The sequence below is a fragment of the Rhamphochromis sp. 'chilingali' genome, assembly GCF_963969265.1.
Source record: "Rhamphochromis sp. 'chilingali' genome assembly, chromosome: 15".
Classification (NCBI taxonomy): Eukaryota; Metazoa; Chordata; class Actinopteri; order Cichliformes; family Cichlidae; genus Rhamphochromis; species Rhamphochromis sp. 'chilingali'.
The window spans coordinates 22,517,422-22,539,496 of record NC_137942.1 but is presented as its reverse complement, the minus strand read 5'-3'; the positions used below and the strand labels follow the sequence as shown (position 1 = coordinate 22,539,496).

At 40.1% G+C, this 22,075-nt stretch overlaps 1 protein-coding gene across 1 annotated transcript; it reads left to right on the top strand.

Moving 5' to 3' along the window:
- The first annotated feature begins 861 nt into the window (after positions 1-861).
- Positions 862-22,056, top strand: atf7ip2 (activating transcription factor 7 interacting protein 2). Its single transcript, XM_080905167.1, has 14 exons — positions 862-941; positions 11,580-11,652; positions 14,400-14,522; positions 15,607-15,675; positions 15,818-15,840; positions 17,076-17,116; positions 17,202-17,236; positions 17,409-17,454; positions 18,060-18,133; positions 20,394-20,430; positions 20,552-20,622; positions 20,778-20,909; positions 20,999-21,186; positions 21,417-22,056. Exons 2-14 carry the CDS (start codon positions 11,581-11,583, stop codon positions 21,625-21,627), a joined length of 1,122 nt encoding a protein of 373 aa, XP_080761293.1. The 5' UTR covers positions 862-941; position 11,580; the 3' UTR covers positions 21,628-22,056.
- The last annotated feature ends 19 nt before the right edge of the window (positions 22,057-22,075 follow it).

Here is a 22,075-nt window from a genome sequence, read left to right as displayed (position 1 = left end):
TTTTTCCCCATGTTCAATCCACTTGGCTTTAGACCTTACATGTGCTCCTTTAGCCTTAATCAAGTACACCTCATCTAGTTGACTTTGTAAAGATTGTAAGCATTCTGACTCTTCTGCAGTCATACAAGGCTTACCACATAATAAATGTATTTGTTCGATTAGATTTTTCTGTTCACATATGCGTGTGGCAGACACTTTCTTTCCCGTTTCTATAGCTAGTTGTTTGACACTATATTTAAACCATTCCCATTTACTGACATTAGTCATCATCAAATTGTTAATTTCTAATTGAATTTTTTTTAACTTGTGTACAGAAATCTTTGTTTTGTAATAAACTATTGTTAAATTTCCATAAGTTCGCAGATCTTTGTTATTTACGTAGAGATGATGAGAGACTTATCAGACAATGATCAGTAAGTGGAGTTGTTTGGGTTTCACATTTAGTAACATATGATGATACTGTTTGGGAGACAAGCCAATAATCTAGTCTTGAACATACGTTCTTATTTGTTGGACTAAATCAAGTGTATTTCTTCGTATTTGGGTTTGTCATCCTCCAATAATCCATCATATTAGTTGTTGTACAAAAATCACAAATAATGCTATCGTGTTCTGGTTCTTTCCCTCTCTGTGGTTGCCTGTCAAGCCATGAGTTAAGTGCCAGGTTAAAATCGCCTCCAGTTATTACCTGGGTAGAACCATATGTATTACTGCAATTTGCAATTAATTTACTAAAGTTTAACATCATGTTTCTATTTAGAGACCTGTTATTGTATCCATACACGTTGATAAGAATAATTTTCTAGACTCATTGCTTGTTTACACTTGATTTGCAGTACTGTTTAATCCTGTGGGTGGCGCTAATCGGTTTTTCCAAACCACCAATAAGAGGAACACGAAGAAGACGAAGAACGCTAAGAAGAAATCAAGCACAATTTCAGGTACTGCAGCTATAAACGCTCATTTATTTTTTAACTCTCTGTTTTGAAACTACGGCATGATATGATAGCGGCCCTTTCTGTCTATAAACAGCGAGTCTGTTGCTTTTTAATGGTTAACCAGTAGACTGGTTTCCAGTGGTTTCAAATAGCTAAACGTTAGCGAGGGGTTTAATCCATTTTTAACAGTTTCATTGTTCTGTGTTTTTTTGTTTGCTTTTTAAAGCATCATTAAATTATCCAACATTACGTAAGAGTGAAAAAAGTTAGCATTGTGTGCAAAGAAAATGACATTATGGCTCGTAATTATTATTATTAGTAGTAATAACGGAGCCCTCACAGACACGAGCAGCTTCCTGTATCATGAGACAAGCACAGGCAGCTCTAACCGAGCTCAGCGCTGTATTACTGCATACTCAGCGGGTTTACTGGGGAAACTAGAACCAATACTCTAAATACATTTTGCAGCATAATAGGAGTGAACCCCCCCCAAAAGCTGCATTGGCGGTTGTTACTGGCACATTATAGCCAGTGTTGCCAACTCCTCAGTAAGGAAAATCGCTATTGTCTTTTATTGTCCTAAAAGTCGCTAGATTCAATTCCAACCCTGCTCCTTTATCCGGGCCTGGACTGGCAAAAGTGACCCGAGATTGGCACTCTGGTGGAATTAATTTGTGTGTGTGTTTATAAGTAGTTTTAAACCTTGTGATCCACAAAACAGCATATCAGTAAAGGAAGAACTGACTGCGTTACAATCAGTGCGGGAGCAGCGGCTTCGCTCATGCGCGATTCATTTGCAGTTTGGACGCACAGGTGTGAACGTCTCCTGCCCTGATAGCAGCTGGGGGAGGACTATCCTCCGCCCGTGAACGCTTTGGCACGGGTGAGGTGCCCACGGCAGCACCGCTGCTTGTTGAGAGTAAAGGCGATACCCGCTTTCTCGTCAAAAAGTCGTCATAAATAAGTCTCCCTTCACACCAGAAAAAGTCGCCAGATTTGTCGCTAGTCGCTTTTTAGAAAAAAAAAGTCGCTAAATATAGCGACAAAGTCGCTAAGTTGGCAACACTGATTATAGCTGTCTAATCGTTCTTGACACTGTAGGTTTAGTAAAACATGTCAGCACCACAGGATCAAACTTCCACCAGACTAAAGAAATGCAAGCTTTTTTTTTTTTGCACAAGTCGATAGGCGACAGGCACGACAAGGAAGTGTGCTTGAGTGAACGCTGGATTGGCATTTGAAAAGCGCTCCTGTGGCTTCTTGATGAGTGAGTTAACTTCAGCAGCAGTAGTATGGCTTTGGGAATAATTGTGGCTTGTTTGTGTAGCTACTGCTTGTCCTGCCGCTTGTTTTGCCACCAGTGTATTGATGCAAAAAGATTCAGATCCCTGAATGCGCTTTGATTGGTGGACTGCCTTCCTGTTAATCGTTAATAGATGTCAAACATTTAGCCCAAGCTTGCTAGTAGTGAACCTGGCAAAATGCACACCTCCTCATAATTCCCCTTTCTGTGAGTGTAGAGAAGCTGCATATTTAACCCCGGAGACCTTTTAATTTACAGGAGTGTAGGTCTGTCACATTAAACAAATGTTGGTGTAATAAATAGTAGGGCTACAACTAAATATTACTTTGGTAGTCAACTAATCTGCCAATTTCTCTTTGATTAGTCAACGATTATTTCAGTAACTCTTATCTAATGTGTTCTAGCCTCCATACCTCACGTGCTCAAGTCTGCCCTCTTGTGATTATCACTCCGTCTCATCCCAGAGCAAATTAAAATAATGATCTAGGAAACATATGAATTGAAAAATAATCAAATGAATCTATAGGCAAGGCAAGGCGAGTTTATTTGTATAGCACAATTCAACAACAGGGTGATTCAAAGTGCTTTACACAGACATTAGAAACAAAAACAAATAAAAAGCATGATTTAAAATTGATTAAAACAAGCAAACAAACAAACTAACTAATTAACAAACAAACAAACAAAACAGTATATAAAATCAAAACAGATAAAATCAGAACAATAGATAAAATCAGTAGTTAAAATGTTAGTTTTGAAATTTAAGCTTAAAAGTGTGGATTTGGTGCTTTATTCAAATGCAGCTGAGAACAGGTGAGTCTTCAACCTGGATTTAAATAAACTGAGTGTTTCAGCTGATCTGAGGCTTTCTGGGAGTTTGTTCCAGATATAAGGAGCATAAAAGCTGAATGCCGCTTCTCCGTGTCTGGTTCTGACTCTGGGAACTGATAAAAGACCAGATCCAGATGACCTGAGGGATCTGGATGGTTCATACTGGGTCAGGAGGTCACTGATGTATTTTGGTCCTAAACCATTCAGAGCTTTATAGACCAGCATCAGGACTTTAAAGTCTATCCTCTGACGGACAGGCAGCCAGTGTAAAGACCTCAGACCTGGACTGATGTGGTCCACTTTTTTGGTCTTAGTGAGGACTCGAGCAGCAGAGTTCTGAATGAGCTGTAGTTGTTTGACTGATTTTTTTTTAGGTAGACCTGTAAAGATGCTGTTACAGTAATCAAGCCTACTAAAGATGAATGCATGGACTAGTTTTTCCAGGTCCTGTTGAGACATCAGATCTTTTATTCTTGATATATTTTTGAGGTGATAGTAAGCTGACTTTGTTATTGTCTTAATGTGTTTTTCTAAGTTTAGGTCTGCATCCATCACTACACCCAAATTTCTCGCCTGGTTTGTGGTTTTTAGGTGTATAGATTGAAGTTCTCTGGTGACCTGTAATCGTTTTTCTTTGGCGCCAAAGACTATTACCTCAGTTTTGTTTTTGTTTAGCTGGAGAAAATTGTGGCACAACCAGTCATTAATTTCCTCAATGCATTTACCAAGAGCCTGTACAGGGCCTCGGTCTCCTGGTGACATTGTGGTATATATTTGTGTGTCATCTGCATAGCTGTGGTAGTTTATTTTGTTGTTCTTTATAATCTGTGCAAGTGGGAGCATGTAAATGTTAAACAGAAGGGGTCCCAAGATTGAACCTTGGGGAACTCCACATGTGATACTTGTCTGCTCAGATGTGAAGTTACCTATTGATACAAAGTATTTCCTGTTTTCTAAGTATGTTTTGAACCAGTTCAGTACAGTTCCTGAAAGACCTGCCCAGTTCTCCAGTCGTTTGAGTAATATGTTGTGGTCAACTGTATCAAATGCTGCACTGAGATCCAGTAAAACTAGGACTGACATTTTTCCACTGTCTGTATTCAGACATATGTCATTAAACACTTTTGTCAGAGCAGTTTCAGTGCTGTGGTTCTGTCTAAAACCTGACTGGAAGGCATCATAGCAATTATTCTGTTTTAAGAAGTAACTGAGCTGTTGAGAAACTGCTTTTTCAATGATCTTACTTAAAAACGGGAGATTTGAGATCGGCCTGTAGTTGTTCATTTGTGTCTTGTCAAGATTGTCCTTTTTCAGTATAGGTTTGATTACAGCAGTTTTTAGTGATTCTGGAAACACACCTGATAATAAAGAAAAGTTGACGATCTGTAACAGGTCTGACTCTAAAGTCTTTGAGACCTTTTTGAAAAAACTTGTTGGCAGGACATCTAAACAGCAGGAGGAGGAGTTCAGTTGACCTAAGATGTCCTCCAGGTCTTTGCTGTTAATAGGGTCAAACTGTTTCATGGTGTTTAAACAGTTTTTCGGTGGACACAGTACATAGTCTGGATCTGCTGTTGATGTACCAATTGCTTGTCTAATCTTTTGGATTTTGTCTGTGAAGAATTTGGCAAAGTCATTGCAGGCCATGGTTGAATGAAGTTCAGCTGCCACTGGCACAGGAGGGTTTGTTAGCCTGTCAACTGTAGAAAATAAGACCCGAGCATTATGGCTGTTTTTAGTGATGATGTCAGAGAAGTAGGACCTTCTTGCACTCCTCAGTTGTAAATTATAATTGTGAAGTTTCTCTTTATAGATGTCATAGTGAACCTGGAGGTTTGTTTTTCTCCCTCTGCGCTCAGCTTTCCTACACTCTCTTTTTTCATTTTTCACTAGTGTGGAGTTTCTCCATGGAGACTTTTTCCTTCCAGAGATAACCTTCACCTTAATGGGAGCAATTGTATCCATTACATTTAACATTTTTAAATTGAAGCTATTGACGAGCTCATTGACTGAACCTCTGGACAGGTCAGGGCCCTATTTCAGGAAGCCGGTTTAGTGCAAACTCTGAGTAAGTATACCCTTAGTTAACGAAAACTCTGGGTTTTCGGTTTCACAAAGCGAGTTTAGATTAATTCTGAGTGAGTTACTATGACGACACACTCCGTGAAGCTAACCTGCCCCCTAGCAGGTTTACTTCAACTAACCCTGACGTTCTCCGCCTCTTTGTCGGAAACCTGACTGTAGGAAGTGTCAGACATGGCGTGTCCCTTCCTTGAAGAGCCAGTAGATGTTGAAGCCCAAATTCTCCGCAGAGCTCTCCGCCGGGAGAGAGTGATTAGAGTGCGTTTGGACATTTTATCATTTCCTGATGATTTCCTGTGTGAACGTTACTGTTTTTCAGCACAATCTACAATTTATTTGAATAACATCCTCAGGCCTAATATTGCTCATGTGACACATCGTGGACATCCTCTCAGTTCTGTACATATTATTTGTATCGCACTTCGGTTTTTTGCAAACGGGAGCTTTCTGTATAATATTGGTGACGCTGAGCACGTTTCCAAGGCTACCGTCTGTCGGGCAGTCAGGAATGTTACAGTTGCACTGAAACGTCTCCTGTACTCGTTTGTGGTGTTCCCCGGTCATAGACCCACAAGATTCATCAAAGAGGGATTCCACAAAATTGCAGGTAGCAGGATGAACAAAACTTAATTCATGATGTGGTGATACTTGAACTACTACTTAAATTTTACATTTATTTTCACGGTTCCCAGGCGTGATTGGCTGTATAGATGGCACTCACATTCCAATCATTGCTCCTTCAGTAAATGAAGGAGACTATGTGAACAGGAAGTCTTTCCACAGCATTAATGTACAGGTACATAGTTCCCTGTAGCATTTCAAACTAACAAATTATTTCATTATTAGTAATGGATGCGTTCTCTGCACTGTGAAGATCATATGTGATGCTGCCAACATTATCACAAATGTGGAAGCCAAGTGGCCAGGCTCTGTGAGTGGTGGTGGTGGAGGACCCCCACCTGTTTTTCGGGCCTCCGCTTTTTTTCTAGTGGCCATAACGGGTCACATTTGAGCATACAGAGTAAGCAAATATGTACTTGTAATGTGCTCAGATAATTTCAATAAGTGCTTACAGAGAGGTAATTAATGTAGCCTCTAACTGCAATTGATTTACGTCGGACAAACAGACCAAGCACTATGGCTCATAATACAATTACACCTTACCTGTTTGGACTATATTTTTATATTTCATTTTTACTTGCTGCCAGGAACGTTTGGGGCCTGTTGGGTTGCACCTGCGCTCACATCACATCACAAAATCAAATGTATGAAATAAAAAATAAAAAATAATAAAATAACGTGTTAAATGGGTGGAAATCCCTAGATCAATGTTTAAATTAACACTCACGCATTGACTCTGTCGGCTATGTTTTGCCATGCATGCTCCCTTTCTTTTGCAGCTGAGACTGTGTTACTTTTTTCCTGCAAAATTTGCATGTTATCAGCATATGCTGCCATCAGAATTTCGGCCTCAAGCGCTGTAAAATGCATTGACCGCGCCTTCTTTCCCTCCATCTCCATGGTGACTCGCTTAATCTGTGCTCCACTAATCAGGGCTTTATGTATCCTCGTGCGCGCGCTTAATTTGGGGTTAAAGCAACTCCGCGTTGATTGAACTAATTGTTATCAGCCTTTCTGAAACCGAATATTCCGAGTTGGACAGTTCGGGGTTACTCAAACCTGAGTATCGTTTTTCCACTCTGAGTTTTCTAAACCGGCTTCCTGAAATAGGGCCCAGGTGTTAATGGGAAGACCTGGTTAAAGATCTCACTACTGTCTTCAGTTATACACCGTTTTGTGATCACTGCTGTTGATATATTTGTGTGGGCTGAGATTTTACTTTCAAAGAAAACACAGTAATGATCAGATAGGCCCACATCAGACACAGTAATGTTTGAAATGCTCAGGCTCTTGGAGATCAGTAGGTCAAGAGTGTGTCCTCTATCATGTGTGGCCTCTGTTACATGCTGAGTCAGCCCAAAGTTGCCCAGAGTGTTACTCTGGTCTTTAGTCCCTTTGTCCTGAGGGTTGTTCACATGGATGTTAAAATCCCCAACAATAATTACACAGTCGAAATCAACACAGATCACAGCCAGCAGTTCACTGAGGTCATTAAAAAAGTCTGTGCAGTATTTGGGAGGCCTGTAAACATTAAGAAACACAATTTTGGATGGGGCCTTCAGCTGTAAAGCCACATATTCAAAAGACTGAAAACTTCCAGGAGATAGCTGCTTACATTGAAATGATTCATTAAATAAGACAGCAACCCCTCCTCCTCTCCTGCTCACCCTGGCCTCACTGATAAAACTGTAGTTAGGAGGGGTCGTCTCGATGAGAACAGCTCCACTGTTACTTTGGTCCAACCAAGTTTCAGTTAAAAACATAAAATCAAGGCTGTGCTCAGTGATTAAATCATTAATTAAAAATGTTTTCCCAGCTAAAGATCTAACGTTTAATAAAGCCAACTTAAGTGTTTTAGAGGCATTACTTGTTGATAGGTTTGTAGCTTGAACCCATCTGCTGGAACGTTGAAGACAATATAATTACACTGCAAGCAAGACGCAAGTAGGCAAACTTCTTCATGGTACTCGTGCACGGGAGAGAACCAGACAAACGCCGTTCCTTCGCTTGACCCCAGTAGCTCTCGTCCGTCCTCCCGTAACACTGTCCTTTTATTGAGGTTACATGAATATGCATAGGTTCATTAACATACGACGTCTACATACAAACAAAGAGTACCGTGTGTGTGTGTGTGTGTGTGTGTGTGTGTGTGTGTGTGTGTGTGTGTGTGTGTGTGTGTGTGTGTGTGTGTTGCTGATCAAAGGGTCAAACATCCTTGGTCAGGAAGAGGGTAGCCTCCCCCTCACCCTAGATGGTTCATCCTAGATAACACGGTGAGGAAGTCCTGCAGTTCATCTAAACAAAGAGCACTTAGACTAGAACAGACGTAGCTACGTTAATCCTACCATAAAACAATAAGACACGGTATGACCTCTCATGCTCCCAAAGTGCTGTCTAATACACACAAAGTTTGCAGACTATCAAGGATCAAAACCTCTACCAATCTACAACTAATTACAAAACTCTAAGCATATATAAGTAAATATTTCTAAGCATAAATGACAATCAACAATACAAATCTAACACTTGTCCCCTCGTGTTTGGGAGTAGTCTGTGGCACACAAGGTATGTTTACTATGTTTAAAGATCTTTTAGAGTGCAGCTCTCTGTGTTTTGACCAGGCCACATGTCTCCTTCTGTCACCTGAAAGTACAGAGATTTTAAAACCTTCTAGTAAACAGGGTCCCAGCTTCTCCTGGAAAAAGTCACCACTGCCATAATCCTCGCAGCTCGGACCCTCCACACATCACACATCAGACTGCGGAGACAAAGCATGAAGGTGGTAAGGAGGAGCTAAGGGGGGCGAGGCTGGGCAATGTGACTTCGATCGATCTGTTGAGGGTGGGGCTCGGTGGCGAACCTTTGGCTGCTCTGGTGGGGGGTTTATGGGGGACAAAAAGGGATTGGGCCGGGGGGTAGATCTGAGCCCAGCATTGACCTGCTCCATCATCTCCTCAGTGAATTTCAGGTGTGGGGAGGAGGGAGAAAGGGAGGGGGAGGAGGGTGATGGGGGTGATGGCCTGTCAGGGGTTTGGAGGACTGGGGAAGATCGTGGTCCCTGGTCCTGGTCGTTGGTGTTGTTGAGAGAGTTGGAGGCAAATAGGGACCCCTCTTCTTGCCTCAGATGTCTCTCCTTTCTGAGGCTCTTCCCGGGTGGGGGCAGATGGAGCTGCTCCTCAAGGTTTCTGCTGGGCTTTGTCTGTTCTTGGAGTACTGTTTGTTCCTCTTTATGAGATAACTCCTCGTTTATCTCATCCTTGGCACCAAGCACAGATGAATGACGTATGGAATAAAACAAGTTGGAGGTGAACAGTTTCACCCCTGACTTGTTAAAATTAAATCCATTTTCTTTAAACAGATGCCTGCGTTCCCAAAAAATATTAAAGGATTACTCAATATCAAATGTCAGGTAATACATATTAAAGTGCTACTAGTATTTAATTTAAAAAAAAGTGCTCTGGAGTGACGCTTGCTCTAATCTTTGAGATGATGCTCTCTGTCATGTCTTCAGTAGGGATGGGTATGGTTTAGGTTTTATCCGATACCAGTACCAAACCGGTACTTTTGAAACGGTGCCGGTGCTTAAACGGTGCTCGAACCGGTGCTTAAAGAATGGAGAACACACACTTTGTCCAAAAACCTCTCATGTTCAGCTGTTTTTTGTAAAAAGATAACAATGTTAGCCTTTTCTGCAGCTATGGGGCATATATGGTATCACTCTTGGCTGGAAGCAGTGCTTAAACAATGGAAAAAAAAACCCCCACAAACTTTATCCAAAAACCTCATGTTTAACTGTTTCCCTCTTTTTCTTTGGTCATTTTGGCCTTTTTGGCCAGGGTGAAGGGAGTATCTGCCATCAAACAAGAAGACAGCCGCATGTAACTGCGACGGTGTTTGCTAGTTCACCTTACATGCATTAATTTAATAACGTGGTTAGCCTACTCAACGTAAATTACACACGAACAACATTAAGCCACTCACTCAGAGAAGAACGGCTGTTGCTGCCATCATCATCCGTCATCATTTCTGCTACACTGGCAGGGCTAGGGGCCAGGACTCTCCTCTTTGGGTTCATGTTGCTAACTCTGGGACCGATAACAGGCACCACACCCGCAGTAGATGTGCTCGGTGTGAGCTCTTGCAGCAAAATACGCTGCATTTCTCGGCTTAAAAAAACCTCCCGCTATGCGTCGCCAGGTGTTTCATCAGATTCGAGGTGTTACCTCCTTTGCACAGTATCACAGTATCACCTTAAATCACTTGTTGGAGGCTGCTGAGTTTGCATCTTTTGTTGTGAAGTGCAGCCAGACTTTTGACCGCTTCGCTTTGGGCATTTTTAATCTGTAGCTCTGCTCTAAAAGAACATACGTACCTGGGCCCGCCTGCTACACTTGCAAAGGTAAAATGATTGGCTAGAATTCAAAGTGTGTGACATCTCAGGGAAAAAAAAGCACCGAAATAAAGCACCGAAATGTGCACTGCTTTTCGATCTGGTTACTACCGTTTATATCAGAACCGATACCGGTACCCATCCCTAGTCTTCAGCCATTTGACAGGTGCAAGAGCCTCTGTACAGGACAAACTCATCTATACGCTTGTGCTCAATACTAGAGCTGCTACTACTTACAAATTTGGTTGTCTATGATAGTTTCTCAGATAGTGTAGTGTTCAATGCCAATTACACTGTTTAACTGATTACATTTATGATTAATTACTGATATGGCCCAACTCACAGATTAACAACCTAACATTAGGTGGAAGAGGTGTACTATTCACAATAGACGATAATATTAATGTGAGAAAACGACCTAGGAGACAGTGTAGCTACTCCTGTTTAATGTTTTACTGTCTCATTTCACTCATTAGATAAAAAACCGTAACCCCTGAAAACTGACCCAATCAGAGTTGATGTCACAGCTCCAGGGTGCCGGCATATCAAATGCTCGTGCACTGCAGTGTTGCTGTCAAAGATGGAAAGCAGTCTGCATTTAACTTTGTTTTTTCTTTGTTTTTGTTTTCTGTGAAATGCTTTCAGATTTTTAACAATTCTTAGTTTCCATTTTCTGCCATTTCGCCGTTTGTGCAGCGTTCTTTTTCGTTAGCATTAAGTGTAGTCTTTGCAGACGATGTCGATGATACTGTCCCAATAGTTTCCTGTAGTATACTGCACTTACAAAAACACTTTTATGTATTAGTATTAAGACGTGCTGACAATAAAATTATATGTCAAAAAACGTTTTATAGTCAACATCATTGATTATGTCAACGAATCATTGCAGCACTAATGAACAGAAGAAACCTGCATCAGGGCTCTTTAAGCTCACACTGTAAAAAATAAAGAAATAAGAGGCTAATACTAACAAGGGAGTAAGAAAACCTTTAAAATTGATCAAAATACAGTTATACACCCCTCCTTCTTTGAAATGTAAACATTTTCCAAAGCTATCCAGTGATTTGGTGGGCTGCTTTTGGCCCACAGGCTGTATGTTTGACACCTCCGCTATGAACCTTTTCTTCAGGCAGTAAAGGGATTTTAGGAGCAGAGGGCAATATTCAGATACTTTTCATTCTTGAACTTAATGTCTTGTTTTCATTGTATGATAATCATGATTGGAAAAGGCTAATGGGTAATATACATGTAATATGTTAAATGTTGCAAGGTATGGGCAACATTTTAAACTGTTTTAATGCAAGCACCTTTCAATCTTTCTCTGCAAGGCACAACCTATGAGTTACACTCTTGCTACTTGATGCAGAGTTACACACGTCACTAACTAATGTTCTGTTTGTGCGTCTGGATGAAGAATGAAGCGGCGACCCCTGACTCTAGCTTCTGCTGGAGCCGATAACATGAAGATGGACTTCTCCCAGTCAGAGGTAAGAAACAACGTTTGAGTTTGTGTGACTGTGTTAGTTCTGCACTCGCAGGCCTTGCTAGCTCAGAGACTTATCACTGTGAACAAAAGCAAGACAGTCAGAGCTCAATCGGTTTTTAGTTGCAAGTGAAGTCCGATCAGGATCTTGGAGCTCCAAGCTCCTCACCTGATCCCAGCCAACTTCAAACTCCAGCCTTCCCTTACAGCCTTTTTTTTTTTTTTTTTTTTCAGTGAAAGCACAAACACCCCATTGTAAAACCCATATGGTGTGTCATAAAAGCTAAGGCACTGTGTGTGTGTGCATACATGTGCGAGCATGTGAGTGCGTGTGTATGTGTGTTTGTATACGTGACTTCCTGGTTACAACCGTTTAACAACATCTCAAGTCATAAAAGGGGCATCTCCCGTCACCCCATATCTGACTTAACCCCGTTAATGGTCCACCATATACAAGCATAGGTGAGCCCACAAAGGGCAGGAAGTGAACATTCCTTACCAGATAAGGAAACCAGAACCTTATATGCAAGTGTGCCTGCAGTTGGAAACTATAGCTAAAAAGCTTGCCCCAAATTCCTACATTTAAGGCTTAACAGAAAAATATCTAATCATGCAGTTCAAGACAAGGGGTCCGTTCTTCGTACCTCGCTAAGTAAGTTAGCTGGATTTGATTGTTGACGATTTCGCGTGATCTTGGATCATTCGGTTCTCCGAAGCTCATCCGGGACTTGCTGTCATAGCAACAGATCCGTAAGCGTAAACCTGCTCGGGAGCAGGTTTACTTTATGCAAACAAGATTAGATCGCGGCCACTCAGGTATGTCCGCTTCATGTATACGAAAGCAACAGCGATATTTTACCACCGTTTTACCATAAATAAATATTATCAATGTAACTAAAGATAATGCAGTATTTGATTCTTTTATTGATTTCATACAGATACATACAGGTCATTTCCTAAAAAAAAAAGGGAAATGTACTATTAATCATTCTATTTCATGTATTTGATTATTACAGATGTAATTCATATTTTAGAGTAGTAATAGTAAATTACTTCGTGTAATCAAGATGAGAGACCACGGCTATAAAAGCGAAGGTGGATTTGGGAAGTCTGTTGCAGCCATGTTCTGTCCGTATACGCGAGCCACCCATTGCGGAAGGTGCAAGATTGATAAGGAGAGTTTTCAGAATTCAGCGTACATTGCGGGATAGACAGGATCCTTTAGCTCAGCGCGACAGTGTGCTCATAGAGAGATATCGATTTTCCCGTGAGGGTATTATTTACTTAACCAACTTGTTGACGAGGGGGTGCAGGACCACCACCTGTCTTTTTTTGCTCTGCCCTTTTCTTGGTTGCTGTTATAAACAAACAAACAGATTATTTCAGGGACTCTTTTCAAGAGACTAAAAGCAATATAAGTGATAAATATTACCATTCTGTAGAATATTCTTATATTTCACTTTTACTTGTTCCCATGTTCTAGTGGGTCCTGTCGTGGCTCTAATGTGAAAGAGGATATAATGTAATATAATATAATATGATATAATGTAATATAATATAATAAATTTACCCTACTGCCTACTGGTGTTGGCCAGAGGGGCCGATGGCGCGATATGGCAGCCTCGCTTCTGTCAGTCTGCCGCAGGGCAGCTGTGGCTACAACCGTAGCTGCTTCCACCAGTGTGTGAATGTGAGAGTGAATGAATAGTGGCATTGTAAAGCGCTTTGGGTGCCTTGAAAAGCGCTATATAAATCCAATCCATTATTATTATTATTATTATTATTATTATTATTATTATTATTATTAAATTACTTCCGAGTTTAATTTGTCAGCAACTTTCTGCCAGCCCTCTCTCCTTGCTTTTGCAGCCTTTGCAGTGTTCCCTTGCGTTTTAATTAAACTCTGAAACTCCTGAAATCCCTCACTCAAGAGTTCTTGCTCTGCTGCCGAAAAATACCGAGCGCGCTCCTTCGACATTTTCGCCGACCAATCAGAGGGTTGCCGATCAATGTTTCTACTATCGATGCGTAGCCCCTTTTACGACACCCAGTGATCTCACATTACTTCATCCAGCTGTACTAATCGTCAACAACAGGTGTGGTCGGAGAACCGGAATAGCGAGCTCAAAGTTGGCGCGATGATTTGATCTTGGATGTAGTAAGCGAGGTACGAAGAACGGACCCCAGGTTTACAAATTTAAAGCACAACAATGACAACTTTTAACAAAATCACTCTAACAGACTGTTGCTTTTTTGTGCATGGTTGTACATGCCATTTTATCTGCTGGATAGCACTAACATCTGAGTCTACTGCATGCAGTTCTGCCCTTTGTTTCTGTTAGATAAACATCTGTATACAGTTGTGTGCACACAATTTAAAAAAACCCAAAAAACATTAAAAAACAAACAGTCAAAACACTTTATTTTTTGTTCATTAACAAACAATCATTTTTAATTGATCCTGTGTGGATTCCTGTTAATTATGGTATGTCTAAAAATTTGGGCACCCTATTATGGGAACGCTTAAGGGGAAAATGTTCTACTCCTGAACAATGATGTAAACAAGACTTTTTGTAAATTACCCCAAGACATTCAGGCGATAGCTCTTAGATTACCTTCACAGCCCCTTCCTGAAGGAGCCTTGAAAATCTGTTGATCATAAATATGCTGTGTGTGCAAGACAGCTACAAAATATATATTTTTTTCACTTGAAAAATGAACACAGCAGTATACATGTGATTTTGCGTACAGGTGCAAAAGCTGATGGAGCAGGAGGTTCCCAGTGCAACTGAAACTAAACTCCAGGGTTTAATAGAGAGTATTCAAAAGCTTGAACATGGAGTGAACTTTGAAAGGTCCATTGAAAAACTTGAGGTCAGTACTGCATATGTTTACATATCTGTCCAGTTTTTAATTAATGCCATCTCACGTGTGGACATATTCATCGCCGCCCATTGTGGTTTTCTTTTTTTCCAGTCTTTCTTCTTGTCTCTCTCCATGCTTCCCTGTTTTAATGTCACCAAGCTATCTTAAAATCAGTCTCTAGGTCTGTCATGTTCTTTTTTTTGTGTGCATTTGTTCCTAAATTTTAGAGCAAGCGGTAAAACTTTTGGGCATCTATACTTAGGCTCTGCTTTCTTATATTGTTTCTTAGTTTATTTCTTGATTAGAGGGAATCGAGCTAAATTTGTGTGCGCACCTTTTTTTTTTTTTTTTTTGCAGGTCTAGAGAGTCTGCAACTCCAGTTACTTGGGGAAAATATTGTTTATTCCCCAATCACTGAGCAAGTGTTTGTGGCAGGTTGCTTGCTGTTAATTGGTAAAAATGGTTGTAAAGAGTGTGCTGTGCCACAGAACCTCCTCTGGTCTCTACCAGATTGCCATGGTTGCCTGTAGTTTGAATGTGAGACGACGGCCTGTCTCCTAACACTTGCTAACTAAAAAATGAGCAGGAGTGAAACTTGAAGAAGCGTGAACACTGCCATTAAAGTAAAAGTTGTATTTTTGAATATCTCTGAAACCAATGCTTTTCAAAAAGTCTAACTTTTGAAGATAAGCTGTCTTAATTTCCTGTTGCTGTAGTACTCCTTACAGTTTCGGTACTGCTTAGCGAGTAGTTGGCGCTGTAAATAAGTCAGTGTCTTGCATCCAAACTAAGCCATCGAAGCAATCACGGAGGTTTTTGGTGCCGAACCATATACCTCTTTGCAATTAGTTTCACCTAGCAACAGCAAGTAACCTCCCACAATGTGATGCCAGTTTTACTAACTGGTCTGCATGACTGAGACTGGGGATTCCACTTTTTTTTTTCTTTCTAATTTCATAGCAATCAGTGGTTTCCAGCCAGTCTCTAGGCCTGTGTGACTGGGGCCTAAGACGAAGTAGTGTTTAAATAAAAAAAGAAAAAACAAACAAAAAAAATCCAAACAAACCCTAACACACTTTTTTTTCCCCCACAGGCACGAGTTAAAATATTGTCTAAAAGAGCAGAAGCTGCTATTGACTATGTGACAAAGATGCAAAAAAAGGTAACAAAGACAAAATGCACAGTAGAATTAATCACATTTTTTAATTTTATGGAATTTAATATTGAAACACTATTCATTGTGTACATGCAGTAATTTAAAAATCCTAACGCAACATGATCAATTTTACCATTTTAACTTTCAGAATGCAGCGCCCACTCTGGTCAGGTATGTAGAACCAGCTCTAATATATTAATCTTTAAAAATGAAGACCCTTCTCTTTTTTTTTCTTTTACGTTCTCCTTTTTTCTTCTCTTTTCTTTCTTTTCTTCTTTTTTTTCTTTCGTTTTCTTTTTCCTCCTTCTTTTCAGGACTTAATGAATGAGGTGGTCATGTGAACTTATTAACCCTGTCATGCATGAACTATGCCAACCTCAATCAGGACCCCCATTCATCCTTAGGCATGAAAAGATGAATAAAAATCCTGACTGAGGTTATCATAATTCATGCATGAAACAGCTAAATAACAATAATTACAAAGAAACACATCATACATCTATAGTAACATTAAAGGACCAGGCAGGGCTTGGAGTGACACATCAGTGTCCAGTGTAGGGGTTTAAGTATACCATCAAAATGAAGACCCTGATGTGACTTTATGGTTGTGATTTATTTTATCAGTCTGTGATGGTTCTCAGTCATCCAGGTCATCGTAGTCAAAGGAGCTTGGAAAGAAAAGCGTCTGGACTTCTTTAAGTTGCTTGAAGACGTTTCACCTCTCATCCGAGAAGCTTCGTCAGTTCTAAGGTCAAATGGTGGAGAGTCCCAGATATAAACCTAGTGGGAGTAACCCCCCACAGAGGGACAAAAGGACCCCCTGATGATCCTCTAATCGCCTGAGCCAAGGTGTGAAACTGGGTGTGGGTCCCAATCAGCCAGAGTTTCGGGTGTGTTCATTGTGAAACCTGGCCCCACCTTATCATGCGAATTCCTGAGGTCAGATGGCCCAGGATGTGAGTGGGCGTTAAGGTGTCTGGGAAGGGATCTCAAAACTGGATTATAGATGGCAGAGAGTTGGTGTCGTAAACCCCCGCCTCTGTTCAAAGATGGTCGCTCACAGTGGACATAGATGGCTTCTTTCACTCCTCTTTCGAACCATCTGTCCTCTCTGTCCAAAATGTGAACACACCCGAAACTCTGGCTGATTGGGACCCATGCCCAGTTTCACACCTTGGCTCAGGCGATTAGAGGATCATCAGGGGGTCCTTTTGTCCCTCTGTGGGGGGATACTCCCACTAGGTTTATATCTGGGACTCTCCACCATTTGACCTTAGAACTGAAGAAGCTTCTCGGATGAGAGGTGAAACGTCTTCAAGCAACTTAAAGAAGTCCAGACGCTTTTCTTTCCAAGCTTCTTTGACATTTATTTTATCAGTTTTGTTACAATTTCATTTAATCCGCAGAACAAATTCAGAAGAAAGAGACATGGAAGCTGTTTCACAGAGTAAGAACCTACCAAGCACATTAATATCACTGAGTATTTCTTGCTGAAATTAATATTTATTCAATGCCATTTTATTTCTCAATAGATGCAACCAAGAACGGAGGGCTCTTTCAGATGATGGTAAATATGCCATTGTTTATTTAGTCAGTTTTTTAAAAATAGTTTAAAATCACTTATTGATTTAAAATTTTGTTGGGGTCAGCAGCTTCTTGAAAGGTCTCAGGGTAAAATTTCACAGTAAAACATCTGCATTGGGGTTCATATTCAAAGCTTATTGGTTCTTTCTATCCAGGAAATCACAAGACAGACACTTAAGAAGATGCGTGCTGACGGTAAAGGTAAGTTTATTCACATGCAGGAGTTTTTATGTGTTAAGGTATATAGTTTTGCATTTGTATGGATGGGCATGACCTGTGTAGTATATGTGCACATGTGAAAATTGAGATTTACTCATTTCTGTATGTATTCTGGTAATGCTACCAGTTATAAGCTTTTATTTTGAACCCCAAAAGAAGAAAGGGATATACTTCTATTTCACCAATGATAGAATAACCAGTTAAGTCTGTCTCAGGGAAATATTTAAATAGATTAATAAGTTGGGCACAAGTTGGGCAGCTAGCGTCTTTGTTATCATGGCGATGATGCAGATCCTTTAAGATGATTTTTACTAAGAAGTTCTTAGATTGTCATGTCTCATTTATAAAATGTCTTTACTTTGTAAAACAAGAGTATTTTGGTTTCATACATGTAAATGTTTGTGTACCTCAAATCTAAAATGCGTATCTTATTTTGCTTGTGCTAACGTTCTTTCTCTGCAGATACAATAAGCTGTTATAATACCTTGAAATGTAATAATATGAATCAGCATATGAATAAACTATATCCCTTTTCCTGCTATTTCCCATCCCTTCTGTCACTTGTTATTTTACATAATCCACATAAGCTTTGATGGCTGCCATGGCAGATTTAAATGAGGAGCAGCGTCCTCCAACTCCTAACAGCCCATTGGAGTATGAGGTAGGAGCCTTTAAAAATAAGCAATATTACATAACTGCACGTACACTCATATGACCCCTTTACTAGGTAAACCTTGTTAGTACTGGATTGGTCTCGCTTTGGCTTCATTCTTCATGACAAGGTGCTGGAAAGATTGCTCCGAGATTTTGGTCCATATTGACATGATGAGTCACACAGTTGCTGCAGATTAGTCAGTTGCACTTCTATCTCCAGTTCCACCACATCCCAAAGGTGCTCTACTGGATTGAGATTTGATGTTTAAGAAACTAGTTTGAGGTTGGTGACATGGTGAGTTATCTTGGTGAATCTTGGCCGCCATCAGAAGATTGTTATACTGGGGTTATAAAGGGATGAACAAAGAAAGAATAGTAAGAGAGGCTGTGTCATTTAAACAATGCTCACTGGGTGCTAAGTGGCCCAGTGTGTCCCACACTAGTGCGTCACCACCAGCCCAAACTATTGATAGAAGGTAGGATCCATGGGTTCATGTTTTCACGTTGTTTACGTCACATTTTGAACCTGCTGTCTGAATGTTGGAGCAGAAGCCACGATACAGAGCAAACAACATTTTTCCCATTTTTGTATTTTCCAGTATTGGTTTAAGCTCACTTTCCTGTTCTTAGCTGATATGAGTGGCAGCCCCTGTGGTCTTTTGATGTTATAACCCATCTGCTATAAGGTTTACCTTGTTGTGCATTTAGAGATGCTCTTCTGCATACCTTTTGTTGGAAAAAGTGGTTATTGGCATCCCTTTTGCCAAGTTTGAACATCAGCAGTTTGTCTTGACCATGTCTAAATGGAATAAGTTGCTGCTATGGGTTTGGCTGATTACTCAGTTGTCCAATGAAGTAGCCAGTGATTGTATATGCCAGTTATGAGAACTACAGAAGCACACAAAAGTAATGCTGGTTCCATAAGATAATAAATCACCTACCAGCTGAATCTTTGTCTGTTTTCTGTCTTGAGTTCATTTGTCCATCTTTGTTTTTGGTCTCTGAGTTGAGGAGTTGATGCAGTTTGAGAATCCAAAGGGTCAAAGAGTGAAAGTAGACGGTATCTTTCATGACAAGACGAGAGACATTGATAGAGACACAGAGCATGTAATTCAAGTAGACTGCATGTTGGCATCTTTGTCAGCATATATCTCTTTCCCTCCCAACTGGTGATAGCAGATACCCGCCTCCTCCCTTATCCTGAATCTGTTGGAGGTCTTTTTTTTTTTTTCTAAAGAGAGCTCTTCAGTCAGATAGTTGGGGTTTTATCTTTCTGACCTTTGAGAGGTGTTTAATATATACGGTATTTTCAGCACTATAAGGCACACTTAAAATCCTATAATTTTCTCAAACATCGACAGTGTGCCTATTTATGAATTCCTGGTTATGCTTATTGACCTCGAACCGATTTTATGTGGTACACAGCGCTCAAAAATTGGTCAAAAAATGTTTTAGTATAACTTTGGTAAGCTGCACCACTTGATGGATTGTCGGAGCAGTACGTCTACCGTAGTAATCTGGGTGCAAACTCCGCTTCAGATCCCAAACTCTCATTTCTCGTTTCTTAGCCTATTGGTTCTTGCCCTAATATACATTTTAACAGTTGTGAAATAGTCAGCTGTGTACCAACCTGACTTCTGCACAACCCCATTAAGAAGGCAAGAAATTCCACAAATGAACCCTGACACACCTGTCAAGTGAAAACCATTTTAGGTGACTACATCAGGAAGCTCATTGAGAGAAGGCCAAGGGTTTGCAGCGCTGACAACAAATCAAAGGAATCTAAAATATAAAACTTATTATTTATCCATTTTTCTTTGCTACATAATTCCAGATATCTTGCTATATATATATTTTAATGTCTTTAGTTTGTATCTACAATGTAGAAAGTAGTAAAAATAAAAGCTGTACAATGAGAAGGTGTGTCCAAACTTTTGACTGGTAGTGTATAATAATAATAATAATAATAATAATAATAATAATAATAATAATAATAATAATAATAATAATAATAATAATAATAATAATAATAATAATGATGATGATGATGATGATGATAATAACGATAATAATAATAACAATACATAAATTTAATTTTGCATAATTTTAATTTGAGGTCAATATTAATACTTTATATTTTAAAGCACTTTGATTTTTGTAACATGCTATATAAATAAGCTTTACTTACTCGTTATTATAATTATTATTATTTATTATTATTGTCGTAATAATTTCACCTCTAATTTAGTGGCTTTCTTTCTGCCCAGGAAACCACGAGAAGAGGAGTAAAGAGGACGCATGAAGGTAATGAAGAAAAGTCAACCATTTTTAATTTTTATAACAAAAATCCCCCTTTTCCTACTTCCTCCTGTTTCTTCCCTTCTCCTCCTTCACATTTTAAATAATCTGTATTAAATTATGACAGCTGCCACGACTGATTCAAATGAGGAGCGGCTGCCTCCAGTTCTGACTCCTCAACGGCCTTTTCAGCTTAAGGTGGGATGCTTTACTATGCGCTCTTTTATTTATTTTGCCACAAATGAATGTGTGGAGGCTATTTGAGCAAGCAAAAAATAGTTCTTTTAAATGTCTTTTCATTTTTTTTTTTTAATCATTACTGACATCTTCCATTTTGGCATGTGTAAAACCAGCATGAGTACACAGCTAAGCAAGAAAAAGAAAACAGTGAAGAAGAGTTTGAAGAGCCGAAGCATCGAAAGGTGAAAACAGAATGTGTCTCTTCTGTCGCCACGAGGAGTCCCAGTCACACTGACTCGGAGCAGGTAATACACCCATGCTGAAAATACATTTGGTTCATTCCACTCTTTGAGGTACATCACACCCACTCACTTAAGTTTCCTTCCTTCCTCAGAACGGACTCTCGTTACCTCCTCTTCCTTCTAGACCCTTCCCCTCCGTCCTGAACATGGAAGCGGCCTCGTATAGCATCCCTCAGAAACTTGAAGTAAATCTGGCCCTCATCAGAAACCCCAGCGGCCTCTCTATCCTCTGGAAAGTGGTGGAGGAAGACCCATCTGCTCCACCCATGGACAGTTACATGTAAGAAGCAGTGTTGAACTCATCACTGTGTGTCGAGCGTGTAGTTTCTCAGCCCTACGACCAATATGAAAAACAAAAGGTCCTCATGAGGATCTCACTGTGACGCTGCTGCCAGTTTTTGTAACCACCTGATGGAAGCAGTCAGTGAGTTCTTAGGCTTTACTAGTAATCTTGACTTTAAGTTACTCACTGATGATATTGTTTTTTTCTGTTCTTTGTCCCTGTTGCAGGATCTTCCTAACTATGGAAAAGGTTAAGGGCAGTGGCGCTTTCCCAGACTGGAATATCCTCGGTGAGGTGAAGGCCTTGAATTTGCCCATGTGTGTGCTGGTCAGAAAGTATAAGCCTGGTCACAGGGTGTGTGCGGCTGTGGTGGGTAAAGATGTATTTGGCCGGTATGGACCTTATAGTGCAGTCGCTACTTCAGTCATACCCGAGTAGTTGGGAAGAGGGCATGGAGCCGCCTATTTAAATTTCCAGGTACTCACTCTTGAGTTTGTGCTGGACAGCATGGACAGTCCTTGTGCTGATGTTGTTTCGGGGCCAGTGTTTTGCTCACATAGTTTTTAAGTACCATAAACCTTAATGGTCACATAAAGCTAAAGAAGCTGCACTTTGTAACTTGTGCCTTTCATCAGTATTTTCGGTTCAGATGGAAAACGGTGAACTTTTGTTTCAAGCTCTTCTTTCTTTGTCTGCTTTCAGATTGTTAAGGACAGTGTTGCATATCACTGTTAAGGTCACCATGATTCAATTAGTGCATTACTTCAAAATATAGTACAGTTTACCTCTAATATACATCTCCAAAACAATGTTGCATTATTATTATTGTTATTATTATTGTTGTTAATAAAACTTTATTGTGCTCTTTGTGGGGTTTTATTCTTTG

Excerpts from the sequence above, each read along its gene's own strand:
- atf7ip2 (XM_080905167.1), top strand. The coding sequence starts at position 11,581 with ATGAAGCGGCGACCCCTGACTCTAGCTTCTGCTGGAGCCGATAACATG. Across the intron at positions 20,431-20,551 it reads AGTAAAGAGGACGCATGAAG|CTGCCACGACTGATTCAAAT; the intron begins GTAATGAAGAAA and ends AAATTATGACAG. Across the intron at positions 21,187-21,416 it reads CCACCCATGGACAGTTACAT|GATCTTCCTAACTATGGAAA; the intron begins GTAAGAAGCAGT and ends TCCCTGTTGCAG.